The following is a 19,787-nucleotide window of genomic DNA, read 5'->3' as shown; positions in this document are numbered from 1 at the left end:
TTTGCTAAAAAAAAAAAAAAGCAAGAAAAAACTCCCCAAAACAAAACAAAAAAGCCCCCTTAATTCTGGAACCTTAGTATCCACTCCTACTTATATTTGTTTTCCTGATATTAAACAAGTGCAGTTGGGTTTGAGAGGGTGTTTTTTCTTTCTTGCCACTTTTAACTAGTCCAGATGGTTATGCGATTCACAGACTCAAATGTGTCCAGATCATGAAAATCCCAAGGCCTCCGTGTTTGAGCAGAGTCCATATGTTTAGGCATTGTTGTTACTTGTGTGGGTCCACAGAACTTGTTGAAGAATCCAACAGTGGAACTTGTGTTCCTACTTGATCCAAGTTTGGATGTTCCCATCCTTTCTCCTGGTGATATGGGTAGAAGGGGCTGGATGGTCACTTCACAAATGGTTGCATGTCCCTATCATCCAGGAAAGTGAGAGGAGATTGTAAATATGCGTGCCAAGCCTTCATTGCTATCAACAAAACAGCCTGTGCTCTATCAGCATTTCTGTGAGATGTGTAGAAATGTTTATTTTAAAAAAAGGAATTTCCATATTAGTCTAAAATGAACTAGGCTAGTCGTTCTCAAATATTAGAGTGCTTTGGAGTTCCTTCAAAGCTGGTTAAAAATACATGTATTAGGGTCCCACCGCCTAGAGATTCTGCTACAGTAAATCCAGAGTGGGGAGCGGGTAATACGCATTTTTAACAGCCATCTGGTTGTTCTGCAGTCCTTAGCACAACACTTGGAGAAACCCTGACCTATAATATAAAGCAGCTTTTTTAGAAGAGGAAATTTTAAATTAGAAAAAAAAAATTAGCTGTCAAATCTAACACTTGAATCCTTGCCCCCATTGACTTTATGCTGTTGGTTCTCTCTTCTCTCAGCATTTTGCCTGCAGGCTAGAATCTGTGTTGTTCATTGCAGTTTGTGCTCAGCCACGGAAAGCACCTATCCCTAGCACCCAACCCCCATCCACCTAGGGCTCTATAAAAAGGTTAGTGCATTTTCTAGAATAAAGCCTTTTTCTAGGTAGATAGTTCTGGGGTTCAGAATGGGACTTTATTATAACACAGAAGCCTTAATGTTACCATATTTTTCCCATAGATGTAGTTTGGGGAGTGACTGGCGGTGTTGGCTGCTGGACATCTTATTTTCACTTGGATTTCAAGTACTGTGTCTGGATGGGCTTGGACAGCAGTTCTGAGTATCATTATTTTGCACCCAGAAATTCATTTGTGCCTATTGAACACCTACTATTTACCAAACACTCTTCTTCTTACTGGGACATCAGTGTAAAAGGCAGACAAAACATTCTTATCTTTATTGAATTTATATTCTAGTGGGAGGAGAAAGGCAGTAATGATATTGTTGGATGTTGAAAACTATTCATGGAAAAAGTAGACTTGGGGAAGAGGGATAGAGAGTGTTGGAGGTGGAGGAGGGTAGTCAGAGAGAAGGTGACATCTGAGAAAAGACTCTAAAGGCAGGGAGTGAACGAACCCTGGGAACATTTACAGGGACAATAGTCCAGACAGAAGAAACAGCCAGTGCAAAGGCCCTGGGGTGGGAACATGTCTGGGGTGGTGAAGGAACAATAGGAAGCCAGTAGGCTAGAGGAGTGTGAGAAAGGGGAAGGACGATGGCCAAAAGGTAAGAAGAAATGGGGCAATTGTAAGGATTGGGCATCTCCCTTGAATGAATCGGAAGCCATTGGAGAGTTCTGAGCAGAAGAGTGACATGGTCTGAGTTAGATTTACTCCCTCCCTCCCTTCCTTCCCTCCTTCCTTAGTTCTTTTCTTCCTTCCCTCCGTCTCTTACTTTCTCTTTCTTTTCCTCTGTCCCTCTCTCCCTCCCTTCTTTCTTCCTTTCCTTCATTTTCTTTCTTTCCTCTTTCTTCTTTTTTTTTTTTGAGACAGGGTCTCACTTTGTCACTCTGGCTAGAGTGCAGTGGCAGAGTCATAGCTTATTGCAGCCTCAAACTCCTGGGCTCAAGCAATCCTCCCATCTCAGCCTCCTGTGTAGCTGAAACTACAGGCGTGTGCCAACATGCCTATAATTTTTTTTTAGTAGAGATGGGGTCTCACTATGTTGCCCAGGCTAAACTTAGATTTTCGAAAGGCCTCTTTGTCTCTGTGTTGAGGATAGTCTGTTGGGAACTATGGTAGAACCAGAGGGACTTGCTGGGAAGGTAGTTGCAGAGGTCCAGGAGGAAATGGATGGCTTGGGCCTGGGTGGATCCCGAAAGGCAGGCACACATGGTCCATTTTGGGTACAGTTGGAAAGATAAGCCAGCAGAATCTCCTGATGATTGGATGAAGGAAGGGAGACAGAGAGAGAGGATTTAAGAATGATATTTGGCCTGAGTCACCAAAAGTGAGTCATTTCCCCATCAAAGACTGTGGGTGGAGCAGGCTTTGAGGAGAAGATGAGGAATTCAGTTTTGGACGTAGGTCTAAGATGTTTACTGACATCCAATTGGAAGGGCTGTAGACCGTTGGATGTATGAGTGTGGTGCTCAGGGGATCCTCATCTAGGAGTTTTAGCATGTGGACATGTGTGTGTGTGATTATATGTATGTGTGTGTAAATCTATATAATTGTATGTACATAATTAGCAGAATTGTGTGCATATATGCTTGTGTGTATACATAACTATATATGATTATATATAGATTCCTATATTATACCTCATAGCCTGTTGTTTGCAATGTTTTGTTTCTAAAGTATTGTTGAACCTCCAGCCTTTGGTGTAGATGGTCTTTAGTCACAAAGTCATGCTTTGCTTCCTAATGTGGTGCTCCAGACCCATCCACGATAATCATCAGTATTCATCATCATCTGCCATATTGGCTTGTTTTCACTCCTTTGGGCTTTGTGTCTTGAAACAGATTACTAATGCTGAAAATGGTTGAACCTTGATGATCTCTCCTAAGTTCTCTTCCAGGGGGTAGTTAACCGAGCCTTCACGTGCGTGTGGACTTTGCAGTCCTGCCTCTGCCAGCATGTGACCGTGCTTGGCACACTTGATCCATCATGGCACAGTTCATTTGTGTAAGTGACTTTACGGACGTCCATAGTGAGGCATCAAGTTGGATGGTGTCTGCTAATAAATCTAATGGGGGAAAAAGAAAAGAGAATTCGAAGGATTATCTTTTTTTTTTTAGGATTAAGTTTGTGCCATTTAGCTGTTTGAGACCCTGTAGTTAATGCTGCTTTATTAGAAGCCTATACAATTCTTCACATGGGTGTCAAAATAATTTCAGTGAAAATGATGTTGTGTGGACGCATCAAGCTGAAGTATTCGTCTTGTGATTACAGATGGGTTTTTGTCTGGGCTGTTCCACTTTCTTCCGGCCCCTTTGCTGGACTAGCTAGACTTAACAATCCACATTAATTTACTTTGGCACTTCACATGGTCAAATAGGCCACAAACACGATGGTCCTTAATAAATTTCTAAAAAATCCTGCGGTGCTCCTTTTTAATTGACATCCTTCATAAATTGTATTTGCCCAAGCTATAATTACTCATCAAGCAGCAAAGGCAAATCTACCTCCAAGTACAATGAAGATGTTCTTTTTGAAATTATTAAGATACAGAAGTTCAACGCAGAGTAATTTAGTTCTGCTTTATAATGATATCTTTGGGGACTCTATCTTTGGGGATCACATCTATTAGAGCCTATCAGCACGGAAAAGGACCTATTACCACCAGTGTGCCTCATAAATGCCAAATACCCCTGATTCCCAGTGACCATTTATGTGTCTTTAAAACAGTTGGAATTGCCTGATTTCTTTAATGTTTGTATACGACCTTTAGAACAATTAACTACTTTACCTGATATTCATTTAGTTTATTTGGAATATTTTGTTTTGACTCTTGAAATTGCATAGAAGGCCCCATATATGGTTGAGTAGGGGATCTTTGAGGGAACATCAGTGGAGGGTTATAATCTAGAAAGTTTAGAAATAGACCAAGTTAAGGTGACTTAGAATGAATAATTAAAAATTCTTATTTAGTTGATTCATATTAATAAAACAAATACATTTTACCATGGTGTAAAATTAGGATATTAGCTTTCCTAAGAAAGATTCAGGGGAAATAAAATAATATTGTCAATAAAGGGCTTAGAACAAGCCTTCCCAAACTGTGTTTTCACAGGGTATTGCAGGGGAAACAGAAGCAAGTGATCCACAGCTTGTTGTTTGTTTGTTTCCTGTCTCCCCCTTAAAGAAAAATGTAAGCTTCATCCAAGTAGAAAATTTGTCATCTTTTCCATCATATTGCCTCCAGTGCCTAGCACAGCCCCTTGTACATAATAGGCACACAAATATTTGTTGGATGAAGGAACTGTGGGACTTCTCAGAGCCTTTAACTTTATAGCGAGCATCGTGACTCATCAACGGGAAGTCAGCCTTTCCCAAACTTACTGGACCATGGAACCATTTCTTGAGGAGCATTTTACTAGACTTGAGTACCTCTGGGAAATTCTAACTTTGAGTAAAATAGATAAAAAAGTAAAACTGAATTGATCACTGAGTGAAATACTCAAGCTTTTGCAGATACCGGAATGTAAATGATAGAGATCATGAGGCAGGGAGGAGGCTAGACTTCCATGGTTGAATCTATAACCTTCGGCAAGTTACTTGAGCCCTAGAAGCCTCAGTCTACTGATCCATAAAATAGGGATGATAATTATCTTACTGGGTGTTGGGAAAATAGATTATGATTAGTCCCAGTTTGGAAAACTAAATGAAATAAAGTATGTAGAGGGTGTCACTGGGCTAAATACTTATTACTATCATCTTTTAAAAAGTAAGTGAAAATGACTCCAGTTAGGATGGGCGATTAGGAGGCATTGAAGTTTATGTGTGATCAACCTTTCTCCCTCTCTCCCTTCAACAAATACTAGAGTGCTTATAATATTCCAGACATTGTTAGTTCTGGGAGAGATGTCAGTGAACACAGTTAAGGCCCCTTCCCCATGGACCTATGGGGTTTTGTACTATAATGTGTTTACTGATGTCACTGCCTCTTAGAACATAAAGTAAATTTAATTGTACACAATTCACTTAAAGTTAATTGTTCTGAGGTCATTATATTAGGGACCTGCCCCAAAGGAGCACTTTTTCTCTCAGAATCAGATCTGTTCTTACACCAAATGACTAAAGCAGGATTCATAGGTCACATTTTAAAATAAAACAAATAAGATCAAGCTAGCATTACTAGGTAAGGTAATCAAATGAAAATACCACCCTTTCATTCTGATTAGTTTAACCACCACGGTAGGGTAGCCAGATTTACCAAATAAAAATACACAGCACCCAATTAAATTTGAATCTCAGATAAATAAAGAATAGTTCTTTTAATATAAGTATACCCCAAATAGTGCGTGGGATATACTTATACTAAAGCAAATTTGCTGTTTATTCAATAAATTTAACTGGGTGTCCTGTATATTATCTAACTACCTTGCCACACTGAACTAGGGTCCCAGGTACCTATGCAGGAGAAAGACAATTGCCTGCAACAAGTCAATATTTAAAGCCCCCTTTGTAGAGGGGATGTTTTACCCAATACAGAATAGAAACCTTTAGTTCTGTTTGAAATGATTTATAACTGTTCCCGCCTGATCAGCAAGTGTTTCCAAATTAAAAGCCATTAATTAAGGCCTTCTATAGATACAAAAGATATGCAAGGAGTGCTTTGTAATGCTAGCTCAGTACTTCAGGTGAGAGCGTTTCAAATTACCTGGACCACTGGAGCCACCTGCTTGACTAAACGCTGCGTGGCCTGCTCTGCTCATCAGTGTGCACTGCGGTGCCAGCGTTGTTACTGATTTTTCTCATTTCTCCAGGGCAAATACTAATTAATGGATACAATTCACAGCTGATTAGCTGTAGTTTCTTCAGTAATTACATTCGCATACTAACTGTTCAGAAGAGGATTTCTAACCCAGTTCTTATTTCACTTCAAGCTTAATTTGTTTTTTGAATTGTTTAGGCCTTTAGTTTAATAGCCATTTTATTTTTCTTTGTTGTTTTAGGTGCTATTAGATAATAAGTAAGTTTAATCTTAAAAAATACTCTGTGATAATGAGCTGTTTGCTTTAAATGGATTTCTAATTCCCCAACAAAACCTACATTTAAATAACATTGAGGTTGAGATATATGCTGTTAGGCGGTTTGGGGGGCCAGGACTGGTGCATGGAATACTCATCTTGCACCCAGGTTCTCATAAATATCCAAAAGGAACATTTGCATGGAGACCTGAGATTTTAACTCTAGCATCATTCATTCATCAAAAATTTCATGATAGAAAATAAAATACTTAAAATACTTTTTCTTGCATGTATTTAACATTGTAGAAAAACAAGGGAAAATATGTGTGTGAGTGTGTGTGTGCCCATGTGCAGCCATGCACATGTTTCTGATATCACATGCCTTCAGAGAAACCAGATAAAGGTCTTTCTTAAGCACCAATTCATCTTTCAGAAATCCTTATAAAGATATTTACCTAAATGAAGCTGAGTGCTCAGTGAGAGCTTGTCGGATGACTCATTGTATGTGCATTTTGGTGTGTTGGCTGTTGTGGGATACTCTGGAACCATTAGAGTCTTTCATATAAATCCTGCTTAGTTCTTGGATCCCTGACATGATAAAGTGTAGCATGTCAATCCTGCTTCTGGGTATAAGTCCTTCAGAGTCAGGGATTGAGAGCCCCCCAGAAATAAGTGTTAGTTTATTGAGGAAGAGGATTATATGAGTCTTCCATATCTATGTATCTCTCTCCATATTCTATTTATTCTCAATATTTATCTGTGTATTTATCTATGTACCTACCCATTTATCTCCATCCATCCATCTCTCACTCTCCTTGGGAAAATTGTATCTTTAAATAATTACTAGTTTTATTTATATTAGAGAATAGATATACACATTTCACCCTTTGGAGACCAAACCTATGTTTTATTTGATGCATTCAAGGAAGGAAATAATACACTTTATAAAAAGGACATTCTTTTACCAGTTAAAAATCATGAAAATAATATAGCTCTAGATTATTATACTCACAGAGCCTTTCCATATTACCAGACTGTTAATGGAATGTTTAAAGCAACAAAATGTGCCGATTTAGACCATTTGAACCTGAAAATACATTTCTGCCAAAATCCAAGTTTTACGTTTTGATAACAGGTCCCTAGAAGTAAAGAGCTTAAGTCTGAAATGCTGATACGGTCTTATTTGTGATGATATGAATGGCCCATTGTGTTAGCGAATGAAATAAAAATTGCTGTGTTCATGAGATCCCGCTTATTTTTAAACCTCTTTGCACTTAATGTTACATTGAGAGATTAAATATCACTGTTTTCAGCAACTCTGATGGATATAGATATCGCTTTAAGCTCTGTTTGGAGATTTTAAAAATATTATTTAGTCTTATAATTTATTTATATTCATGCCACACCCCATTCACTAGAAAATAGAATTTGAGTCCTGGGAATTGAATTTTATTCCCTTTAATTCACATTTTAACCTACCCACACTTGTGACATCTGTTCTTGAAAACTAAGCTATAAAATCCTTACATGCTTTTAAAATGTGTCAAGGTGATTTTCTTGGAAACTCTTTTCCCTCTCACCTCTCACAAATGCCAGGTCAATAAGCAACACACACTGGTGACCAGTTGGCTTAATGTTTGTAATCCTTTCCCTTCACTGTAGTCTTGATGAGAAGCAAAACTATTTTATAGAATTATTGAGTTAGCTTAACTCTGTGCTTTATTTTCTGAGGGAACCAGCTGACAGTATAGCCTTGAAACCTTTGTCATGTTTTGCATTTGGGCTGATAAAACTGTCTTTTATTTAGCAACACCAGCATTCTTTCCAAATCACAGCCAGAATGCTTTATTATGCCGCATATTAACGTAAAACAATCTGTTTTCTTTCAGTTTGGAAATAATAATAACTATATGAATATGGCTGAGGCGAACAATGCGTTCTTCGCTGCCAGTGAGGTAGGTGACTGTCTTAATGTGTTTGTTCCTGTTTTTTGTGTTATTGAGATAATTTAATAGGCTTGAAGGGAAAAACAAAGTATCAAATTTATCTCTCTCTTATGTGGCACAAGGTAACGACTTTGGAGGAGAAATGAGAAAAGCTTATTGGAAAAGAAAACCTGATAAGTCTTTTATCACTTGTCTGTAGACTGTTACTAATGTTAGTAACTTCATACGAATCTTTTGATTAAAAAATAATGCAAACAAAAAGTAAATATATAAGAATGTATGTTAAAACACACACACACATATACAGTGTTGGTATCTAAGCAGATAAGTGGTTATTTTTTTAGATACCAGGCCAGAAGTGACTTTTAATGGAAAATAGTTGAACTTCACATATATCTAGGGATAATTAAGTGTCATTAAGTTGTCATGGTTTGGGAAACTATGCGACAGAAGAGTATTATAGTTTCCTGGGGCTTGGGGTGATGTGAAAGGAGTGTTGTAATTTGTTGCTAGATCCCCACAGCCCAGTACAGTGCCTGGCAGTAGTAGGTGCTCAATAAATATTTATAGAATGAATGAATGAGTGGCTGGCATGCTCCAAGACTTGGTCATAGCTGGGGAAACTGGGTGATGGAATCTAAATGCAGCACCTCATTGTCTCTGGGTCTGTCTTCAGTTTACAGGTGCAGATGAAACAAGCATCATCTTCTTGCTGCTGTTTTTACTGCATTTCCTATTATTGATTTTGGGCTGCTGTTTGGTCTCATTGGCCTGCCCTCCAGAAAAACCTCAATCTTGATTAGATACAACATGGTTTCCTAAAAATGGTAGACTGTGTGAGATTTAAGATTTTAGAACAAGAACAAACAGAAGTGAAATTGGCCCAAATGGAACATTTCCTCTTGTGGTTCATGTAATATAAAGTCCTCATTTTCCAGATACATTCAAATACAGGAAACTGAACTAGCTTGACCCCAGAGAATGAAAATAATAATGGCTTCATAAATGATCTTGGTAAAGGGAGGCAAGTGTTATGAAAGAAATTAACTTTGAGAAATTATTAGAATAAATGGGGAATCAAGAATTAAAGGTATTCCTAGATTAATCATTTTTATAGTGACCATCATCTCTCTAACCAAGAAGACAGTTTAGATAAGGGAATATTGTTTGGCACTGGCTGCTGTGTTGTTTGTGGTAATGAACACAAACCCCATCTGTAAGGACAACATGATGTTTCATTCTGTAGGATTTTTTTTCCCTACATTTGAATCAAACATTGATGAAAGCTCTACTGCCAGCAGCTGTTCAGAGACAATTTAATTCCAGCTGTGATAATTCACCGTGTCAGACATTGGCTGTTATATGTTGATACAACAGTTCTCCAGATTTGCATTTTTATCAAAAGGAACAAATGTTTTGAACATTTCAGTACAGATGGTATTTAACCATGTACATACTACTTTAACATGTTCAAGGTAAACATTGAAAAGTCAATATCTGTAAAAAATAATCACGTAAACTCTAAATGATTAATCTGATATTGGTCAGATGGCACAGTTACTAAAGTCAGTGTGTCTTTTTGTTGTTTTTGTTGTTATTGATGCCATATGTGGTTATTTTTTTATAATCTCAGATATCCAGCATTTTGGATTCCTTTTTTTCTCTAAGGAAAGCTTAATTTTAATATATTACCTGCCTTTAAAGGTACTTTAACATTTTAACATTTTCTTGGTTATTTCAGTGGATTATTATATTAGGTTAGGATATTGTAATATGCTTAATTGAAATTAATTTGTCGTTAAAAAAATTATACCATAGGGACATATTGCATATGACATCTCTCTCTGTTCCTTAACAAAAATAAAAACCTTCCTAATTGTGACTGCTTAGCATAGACATGTTTTATGTTAGTTTTTGAAGTAATCTTATGTAATGATTTCTCTGTACATCTTTTCTTGAACAAAAAATAAAGCCCAAGTAAATGTTAATGCTACATTATAGCATGTGCCTAATTTCCCAGTCGCTGCATTAAAAGTAAATTTACTTGGTTTTTTAACATTTTAATGAGTGTAAACTAATTCAGGAAGTCTTTAGGTTTGCATGCTGTAAAGTCTAAATTGTGCCTGAAACCAATTCCCTTCACATGGATATTGTCCTGTAGATAACACTACAGGGACTAGGATACTCTGAGTTTGAAATTCACACATTTGCTTTATGTTTTCTATCTGTGTCATGATTACTCTGACCATTTTTAAAGTACTTTAAATATTTATTGAAATAATATTTCAAGTGTTAATTACAGTGGTAATGAAAACAGCCAAATGCCACATATCAAGAATGAGTGTTTATCCGTATTGTTAATGTGATATGTTAGATTTCATTAAGCAGTAATGGGGTAGCAAATGAGTCACAAATTACAGTTGCATCTGTTACTAGACCATATTAGTGCCAAAATAACGGCAAATGCAACCATAGGGTTATGCTCATTAGCCAACCACGTTTGTGGCCAATTCATCCCTTTGTGTTTGGGAACTAGGGGTTCCACAGTTAGAAACTGACAGCTTTTGGGGTCATTATTAGAATGCATGTGTCAGAAAATCCAATATTTTAGTCTAGCATTCAAATGTATTATTCTGCTATGATGTTTTGCATATATTGAGCCTGCTAAGAACCTCAAGATGTTCAGTTGTCCCACCATAGACTGCCATAGCTCGTGACCTCTTTTTTTCTGGTGAGATACAAATAACATTTGACAGGTTCTATATGTAAGAAATGTTTTTTTTTGTTTTTTTTTTTCTTGAGTTTTTCTTTTCCCTCAAGTGGTCATTACATTATATCATGATTGATAGCTTGAAGAATGATGATTTTCAACACTTAATTAGTCCTCTTAACTGATAATAGCAGACTCAAATTATCTTGCACCAGTTCATTCTTTCAAATACTATTAATAATAAATGAACTATAAGTTTGACTCTCTGAGCTAGGAATAAAAAATATGAGTAGTCCCCCAAACCCTCCACCTGACCAAAAAAAAAGAAACAAAAAAATCCTAGACCTTGCCACTCCCCCAGAACCTCTCGCCAAAAAAATTCCCCCAAAAATGGTTAGTGTGGTTGGGTGGAGCAACACTGATTTATATCACAAGGCCCTATTTTAAAACACTGCCTTTAAGAATCTCAGTATTGGCTGGGCACGGTGGCTCACTCCTGTAATCCCAGCACTTTGGGAGGCCGAGGTGGGTGGATCACAAGGTCAGGAGATCGAGACCATCCTGCCTAACACGGTGAAACCCCGTCTCTACTAAAAAATTCAAAAATTAGCCGGGTATGGTGGCGGGCCGCCTGTAGTCCCAGCTACTCGAGAGGCTGAGGCAGGAGAATGGCGTGAATCCGGGAGGCGGAGCTTGCAGTGAGCCGAGATGGCACCACTGCCCTCCAGCCTGGGAGACAGAGCGAGACTCTGTCTCAAAAAAAAAAAAAAAAAAAAAAAAAAAAAAAAATGCATTAAGACTTACTTAGGTCTTGAGATATAATACTTGTCTAAGTAAGCGAACAGCATCAAATCTAGTTAGTATTTCTTTATCAATAGAGCTCTATGCTCTCTAGATCATCTTTAAAAAGTAGAAGACTGGTAGAAAATGTTCAGATAAATACATATTAAAATGTTCATGTAAAAGAAAATAACCCTCTCTGTAGTTTAAATAAAAGCACTGGCATCTTTTAATATGAACTATGATAATCCTTATATAAAACATTGTATTACACACAGTAACAATTTCCATGGAAGTAGTCATTGCACTTGGGAATATACCAATGAGGAAATTAAAAAAGCAAACCACAAATTTAATATTACTTGTTTTATATGTTGTGGCAGAAAGTAAATATATGTAATGTTCACTTCTGGATTAATATGTCTGTGTGTGTGTGCATGCCACAAAATCATCAGCATTTTATAAAGTATGTGGATAGTGTCAGCGGTTTGAGCTGTTTCACTAACATATCAATAAAGTAGCAATTTGTTATATGCTCCAACTAACAACAAAGACAGATGTTGCTAATTAAGTAGGCATTAAAAAACTGTTAATACTGATACTCCATTAAAACCATATGATAATGAGACTTAAATCTTTAATCAGAATGATCAGCAAAACTTTATATATGGAAATCTGTGTTTAAGATGTTTTCATTTGAGAAATAAATATTTGGCCTAGATATGTATGTAGTGTTTTCATGCAATGTCTTTCTCTTTCCCTCCCCGGAGGAATAAGATATAGGAACAGAATATGAAGATACCTATATTTCGTTTCCTTTTAGCAGACATTCCACACACCAAGCCTTGGGGACGAGGAATTCGAAATTCCACCAATCACGCCTCCTCCAGAGTCAGACCCTGCCCTAGGCATGCCGGATGTACTGCTACCCTTTCAAGCCCTCAGCGATCCATTGCCTTCCCAGGGAAGTGAATTCACACCCCAGTTTCCCCCTCAAAGCCTGGACCTCCCTTCCATTACAATCTCAAGAAATCTCGTGGAACAAGATGGCGTGCTTCATAGCAGTGGGTTGCATATGGTAGGCACCACATTTATTACTTAAATTATTTTTTATCATTTGCACAAATCATAGAAAAAATCTGAGAGTCCATGTTCTGAAACGTGCTCTTGCCTGTTCCTACTGGATTGATCCTAGCGCTATTTACATGCAGGGACTGGATCGCTGCCTGGTATTGAACAAAGGGGTATTGGGTTGGTTGACAGTAACCAAAAAGAGGATGATCCAAAAAGAGTCTGCTGATTTAAAATGATTTTTTTTTTAAAGTCTAATTCATTAGTTTGGAAGTAGCCAATCTTCCCTTGCTGTTGGCTTAACACAAAGGTGTGCTTGAGTTGAAAGTTTGCCTAGGCAAGATTTTAGAAATGGAAGTCCTTATCAGGTGCCTAAGTCTTTTGAGTTTTTAGTATTATAATGCTTACGATACACGATTCACTCTTATTGCAAATGAAATACCAAACTGAGATACCAAAAAAGGAAAAAAGTATAATTGCTTATAACCAGCAGAGAAAAATATAGAACAAGCGATTATGTGAAATACACCTAATTGTGTTATTTATTGTCATAAACATCGATTAAGGCACTCCAGAGAGCCAAGATAACTAATGCAATAATTTTGGTTCTATTTTTCTTAGTGTGCAATTATAGTCAGCAATCACTAGAGTAAATCTGCTTAAGTATTTTAAACTCTTCTGCTGGGATTTTTCTTTTTTTTCCATCATAGCATATAATGCATTTGTGTCTATCTAGGTGAGGTACTAAGTAGACATTTTTAAAAGAAGATTAATAGTTTATAGAGCTTTTTTTAAAAAAACCCTGATAAAATGAAACAGATGTGTTGGTATAACAAAAAACAAATCCTCTTGCTTGTTTACGTATTTCTCTGCACATTAGGACCATGCCAGTGATGTTTATTGGCTTCATTGTTAATTCCCCAGATAACAACATATGATTGCAAAACATGTAGTGGATTAGTGGTGCAAAGATTCAAAGTGCTCTCTGAAATATAAGATTGCTTTCCCAAATAGGATTGCAGCAATATAATTTTCTTTGCCTGTGATCTTTTGTGTTTGAGCTGAACATCGGGGTTTTTATTTTTTACTTTTTTTTTTTGATCAGAAAAGAATTCAGTGAACAGTCGGAAATAGTCATTAAGTATTCATAAACGTTACTAGACATCACAAATAATTGTTTCCTGGGGACTTTCTTATATTTTTGTACCTTTGACACTGGAATGGAGGGTTCTATTCTCTGTTTCTCTACAGCCAGGCTTGCAATGTTTTGCTTAGAAAAGAATAAAAATAAAATGGGTGTGTTTAGTCACCAAGGCAGTTTGCCAGGGTTCACCATCATTCATAGATGCTCAGCGAGGCTCATTTAAGTTGCAGAAATAGTTAAATGTATGTTAAAATGTGTACTTTCTTAAATTGGTAAATATTTATTAATAATATAAGAATCTGCCTTTAAATTAAACATCTGATGAATTACCTTGCCTTAAAGCTATAAAACTGTTATTGCTGCCATAAAAAAGTGTAAAGGAGGCATTTTGACTATGAAATTTCATTTCATGGTCAATTGAATTTACTATATTGGAAAGAACTAAAGATGCAATCATAAAATAATTATGATATTCACATACACTTAAAGAACAATGCTTTCACGGACTGGCGTTGGGAAAGAGGACTCAATTTTTAATGCTTCTTTTGTAATGTATGGCTAATCACTAAAGCAGTTGAATTATTTCATTGATTTTTAAAAGTATAGGTACTTTAGCTAAGTGCAGGCTGTTGTCATGGTATTTACATGGACCTCATCACATTTATTGGTGCCTTTTTGAAGTTTTGCTGAACCTGAGTGATATTTATTTTGGCTTGAAACAAACTAATCTTGTTGAAAATTCTAGTAGAATTTCACCTTGAAGAAATGCCATGGGATTTTAAATCACAAATGTTGGAAAAAAATAAAATGTACTAGGACAGAATTATGATGAATACAATGTGTCGTTGGCTTTGTTCTATGTACTACCTGACATGTTCACCTATAAACTTGAATTCAGAATCGCCAGAGGCATGGTTAAAAATTGGTTATGTCAGGGTTCTTCTATATCTCCCTCCGGGTACTGAGTTGGCTGGCTACATCATAACACTCCACAGAAGCCTCCTCAGAGATTTCCCTTAGGAAAGTCACCAGAAAAATAATAAATAATACTTTATACATCATGCATTCAGCTTCCCAGTGTGTGTTGGATATTTCATACCTTATGCAAGTAAGAAGTTTTATTATCCAAACGAATATGGCTGTCTGTTAAGGATTGCTATGGTGAATTAAGACTATCATATAAGAAGAAAAGCCGACTTGTTGATGTTGTATTGAACCAGCTTTTCTTCAGAGCTTCATCGGTTTTCCTTTAGAAAGAGTGACAGTTTGTCACATTACTGATTAGCTGCATTATTGTTGGCAACAAGCACAACATGTTTATCTTCGTTAAATTTATGCCATTATATTTAAAAACAGAAGGCAGGAACAAAAAAGGGGGATTAAAAAGAGTCCAGTGATTAGCATTCACATTTCAAAATATGCAAATAATGCCCCAGTATTCAAAAGCGAATTGCTGAAAAATTGAATGTCGATGCATTTGTGACTTCAAAGAACAACCTTGATTTGCTTGTCGTGAATACGTGTATTTTAAAACAGGATGTGGTTGGCAAGTCAAAATCAACAGTATATTTTGGTTAAAAATTTGTTACCTCTAAGTGTTATTGTCAGTTCAGATGATCAGAGGAAATTGTTTTAATCCACAAAAGATTGCAATTCTAAAAATCTACAATGTGAGTTCCAAAGGGTTGTGTGTTTTTTTTTTTTAACACCTCTCTATAATCTGCCCAGCCTGCTGAGTAGCATTGACATCAGTAGTACATCAATTTCAGAAAGTGGATTATTTTTACTAGACAGCTATTGTGACATATTGGGTCAGTCATAAATGAAAGATATTCATGCAAGCATGCAATACTTGTAATGAAGTCTCACTCTGACCTTCTGTATGATTGATTCTGTAATTTAGTTTTCTCAGGCAGTGCCTGAAATGAAATGAAATCATGTTGAACAAGTTTTGAATACCCACAGTGCACCAGGAGAAGAAAAATCTGCAGCCCTAGAGGCTTGAGAGAGAGCAGATGAACGATTTATCTCTATGCTATTATAGCCTTTGCCAGAATTCAACATTTCTTTTTTTTTTTCTTATTTGGCTTAAGTACTTAATTCTGCAGGTAGCTGTAAATGGGAAAATAAAATGCTGTTCAGATTTAAAATGACAGGACAGGAGTATGTGCAAGGGACTGATAAAATATCTTGAATAGAACTGACCTTTCATGTAGCTGAAAGTTACTGGGGGATTCATCCTCATAATTACCATATAGATTATTTTTATTTCTTTCCTGCAATGAAACATTTCAGAGAGCAGTAGTGCTGATTGAATGAAAATTGAACTTGTTAACATTCTTTTCAGCTTAGCCTGTTGTACATAACAGAAGGTTAGCTTTGATGAATTTCAAAATTCTCTTTGATATCTAAGAAACAGACAGTAAAATAATTGTCTCTGGTCTGATATTTTGTATGCCCCCCAAAAGAGAATTTATAAAACACACTGATAATTCACATACTTTTCTTCATATATTATATTTCCATGTTTAGAGGACTGACATTTTCTGTTTGATATTACTTTGGATTTAATTGTGATCACACATATTTATAGAAAATGCTATAGTGGTGCTCTAGCAATATCAAACGGAGTATTAGAAAACTGAAAAAGATGGAAGTAAGGAAAGTATCTGAGTATGGTAGTATTCGTACCTGTTAAAGGGAAGAGAAAAAGAGAAGAAAAGGTCCTATAGGAGACACTTATGCAGAGAAGAAAATTATGAGCTTTTAAAATATTCATAAGACTCTTAAGTCATAATCCAGACAGATATCATTTTTGACAGAAAAATGGCAATTTATCAAAATATTACATCTAAAATTACCAGGCTTATTTTAGAAGTTTTTTTTTTATTATTATACTTGGCATGGCTCTAATTTTGAAGTTGAATTATTATATTTATTTTTAAGAAAATGACTTTCATGCCATTTTTATACTTAAAAAAGTCTTACGTTAAGAGAAATAGCAGACTTTCAACTAATACGTTGTTTTTAGCAACGTTGCTTAATGTGTTACAGATAAAGCCGTTATTTCATGGGTCATTAATGTGTTTAATGCATGGAACGTTCTATTAAAACAAGCCTTTATTATTGTTATGAACGCATTCATTGCCATTGTCAATAGAGGCTGGGGAGCTAAAGTTCACAGGATGATGACTATTTAGCCATGGGGGGACAAGCAATTTCTCATACAAATTGAATGCTTACAAATTTATCATACATATTGAATAATTTTGGTCAAGTTACGGTCGAAAACTATTTTATTATAAATTAACAATGTAAAGGTCACAACTTACCTAGGCAAAAATACACATTGAATGGAATAAGACCTATCTGCGTGAACTCTAAATTATAAAACTGAAGCCATATATTAACCTTCAATGAATATTTACTGAGCACCTACTAAGTGCTGTATATTGTTTGCTGTTTTTTTTTTAATTTTACTTATTTTTTAGAGAGAGGATCTTACTCTGTCACTCAGGCTGAGGTACAGTGGTATGATCATAGCTCATTGCAGTCTCGAACTCCCGTGTTCAAGCGATCCTCAGCTTCTCGAGTATCTGGGACTACAGGTGTGTGCCACCATGTCCAGCTAGTTTTTAAAATTTTTATAGAGACAGGGCCTTGCTGTCAGTTGCCCAGGCTGGTCTTGAATTCCTGGCTTCCAGCTGTTCTCCTGTCTTGGCCTCCCAAAGTGCTGTGATTAGAGGCATGAGCCACTGCACCTGGTCTGTTTTTAATCATTAGAGATTGATTATACTGTTTGTGAAATTGTTTTGTTTTTTTTTTTTTTTTTGACTACCAGTGTCCCCTCAATGAATTACAGAGATTCAATCTGACTGCTGCCTGAAAGAAGCTTATTGTCAAAAACCAACTTTAATTTAGCTGTTACTATACCTTGATAATTGTCTTCCAAAAATACCCAGGCCATAGACACTTTTACAAGCTGCCTTCTTTGTAGAGCCTTGTACCACACTAAGCTTAAAATAAATATTCTTTATTCTTGGCCTGTGCATACTACTGACTCTGAACAGATAGGAATTGTCTTTAGGGCTGAGTTAACCTGAGGGTCATCTGTCAAAGTAGGACTGTGTTCCAAACTTCTACTAAACCTAATTAGACCTTGTGCAGTGTGATACATGATTATTGTTTAGTTTATAACATTTAAAGGAAAGTGTTATGAGAAGGCTGACTGTGGTTTATTTCCCTGTATCTTCTTTTTAACATAGATCATCTACAGTTAAGTATTGTAGTACTTAGTGATGGTTCAGAGACAGCAAAGACACCCTTTTACAGCACTTAGATTCCCACATAAGACTAACACGATGGCTCAAATATTTTTTGGAGAGGTGAGAGTTACTCTGTATGCCATTACCCCTGTTCCTTTTATTCACAGCCCTTGTCGTCCTTTGCAATGGTTTCCTTTGCTTGCTTCCCATCTGTCTCCTCCCTACCAGAATAGAAGCTCCAGGAAGGCAAGTGCTCCTTGGGTCTGTTTGGTGTCATCCCTGGGCCTGGAATATACTTGGCTTTCAATAAATATTTCATTTGTTCAATATATAAATGAATAAAAGGACAATGAAAGAACATTTACTTGTTATTAAGAGCATACTTAGACTGCTAAGTTAAAATGGAGGGGAGGGGGCTTGAAGTATCAACAGCTATAAAAAGTGGAATTGCTCTTTAAAATTTTAATTTAGGACTGAATAAAATAAGTGTGGAGTTGTCCCTTTGGTAAAACAAAGGCAGTTGCAGGGTACATGAGTAAACTACCATTAAGTGTTCATAATAAACTCTTGAAAATTTTATTTTGCCAAGAAACTATTAATTAACTTTAGGGAACACTGTTTTTTACAAAACTTTCATGGGTAGGTATGTCTGATTACAACCCTGAGAGTAGTTATTAAGTAAAAATGATCTATTTCAGTGCAGATATTTTGATGAGTATAAAGGTGGTGGTATGCAGGTCTGTAATTATCATTGGTATGCATTTGGCATTACTGTGTCAGGGTCCATTGGAGTTACAAAAGTAGTAGCTATGCATAACTATTTGATCGTTGTTAATTTGGAGATAAAATTTTAACATTGCTATAAGACATAACTAAATAATTGAACATAAAATTACTGGCCTGCATTTCCTATTTGCAGTTAACTCTGATATTTATGAATACAGAGTAATTTTTATTGCTGATAATTGTTTAATTACTTCATTTCTCAAGAAATATTGATTAAAAACTGGCACAGTGAAAATATATTTAGTCACACTCTAATATATTTGGGTTAGTTGCTTCTTAATTGGATGTTATGCTCTATTTTGAAAACCTAATATTGGATCGTTATGGAGAATATTTATGTGTAAGTATAGATAGAAGATGCATTAAACACATTTGCATATTAGAATTTAAAAAAATTTTAATGATGAAATCAACCCAAGTGTAAGTGCCATTGTAATAAGTATAAACAGATAATATAGAATAATAATGTATGATATTTACAATAAAATGTCAGGGTGGAAGCTTATATCTTAGATTTGCAAAAAGAAACAAAACAAAGCAAGACCATAGTATGTATAGCTATGGACTACTAATTGTGCAGCACAAAGATAAATGTAGCACGGCTCCAGGCCTGAAAAAATGAGTGAAAAGGATTTAAATATGTAGAGTTTTCTCATTTAAGGAAATTAGAGCAAGTTTTATCCATTCTCTTCTCATATCCTGCTACCCTAAGACATATCTTCATATGAAGTACAAACATGATATTATACCATAGTGACTTACACAGTAAGGAAGTTTTTCACCTTTCAATTCTCTTTTAATCTTGATTAAGTCCAGGAGAAAGACTCAGTTTGGGGCTAATTAAGTCTTTCACACCTTCCTTTTGCCTTCTTAAGTTAAAGAAAGCAGAACTCAGGCCCAGAGCCTTAGGCAGGCCCCAGTATCCACACTGACTATAACAGTATTGTTTTCTTTTCCTGGTGTTTTTTTGGCATTCCATTGGCCATGAGTGATTTTAATTTTTCATTTATGCTAGTGATCTAAAG

The 19,787-nt window shown here is 36.1% G+C and overlaps 1 protein-coding gene across 5 annotated transcripts in view; it reads left to right on the top strand.

Annotated features, from left to right (window-relative positions):
* TOX3 (TOX high mobility group box family member 3) overlaps positions 1-19,787 on the top strand; it is a 112,412-nt gene that overhangs the window by 72,193 nt on the left and 20,432 nt on the right. For 3 of the 5 annotated variants that reach the window (XM_063597993.1, XM_003819819.5, XM_055099201.2), the window contains exons 2-3: positions 7,950-8,015; positions 12,320-12,574. In XM_063597993.1, coding sequence (XP_063454063.1) covers positions 7,950-8,015; positions 12,320-12,574 — 321 coding nt within the window. The remainder of the gene's footprint in view (positions 1-7,949; positions 8,016-12,319; positions 12,575-19,787) is intronic. The other 2 variants (XM_063597994.1, XM_055099202.2) reach the window with 1 other exon arrangement.

Source organism: Pan paniscus, chromosome 18 (genome assembly GCF_029289425.2).
Source record: "Pan paniscus chromosome 18, NHGRI_mPanPan1-v2.0_pri, whole genome shotgun sequence".
Classification (NCBI taxonomy): Eukaryota; Metazoa; Chordata; class Mammalia; order Primates; family Hominidae; genus Pan; species Pan paniscus.
The sequence above is the reverse complement of the archived record's forward strand: the minus strand, read 5'-3'. Positions and strand labels throughout refer to the sequence as shown.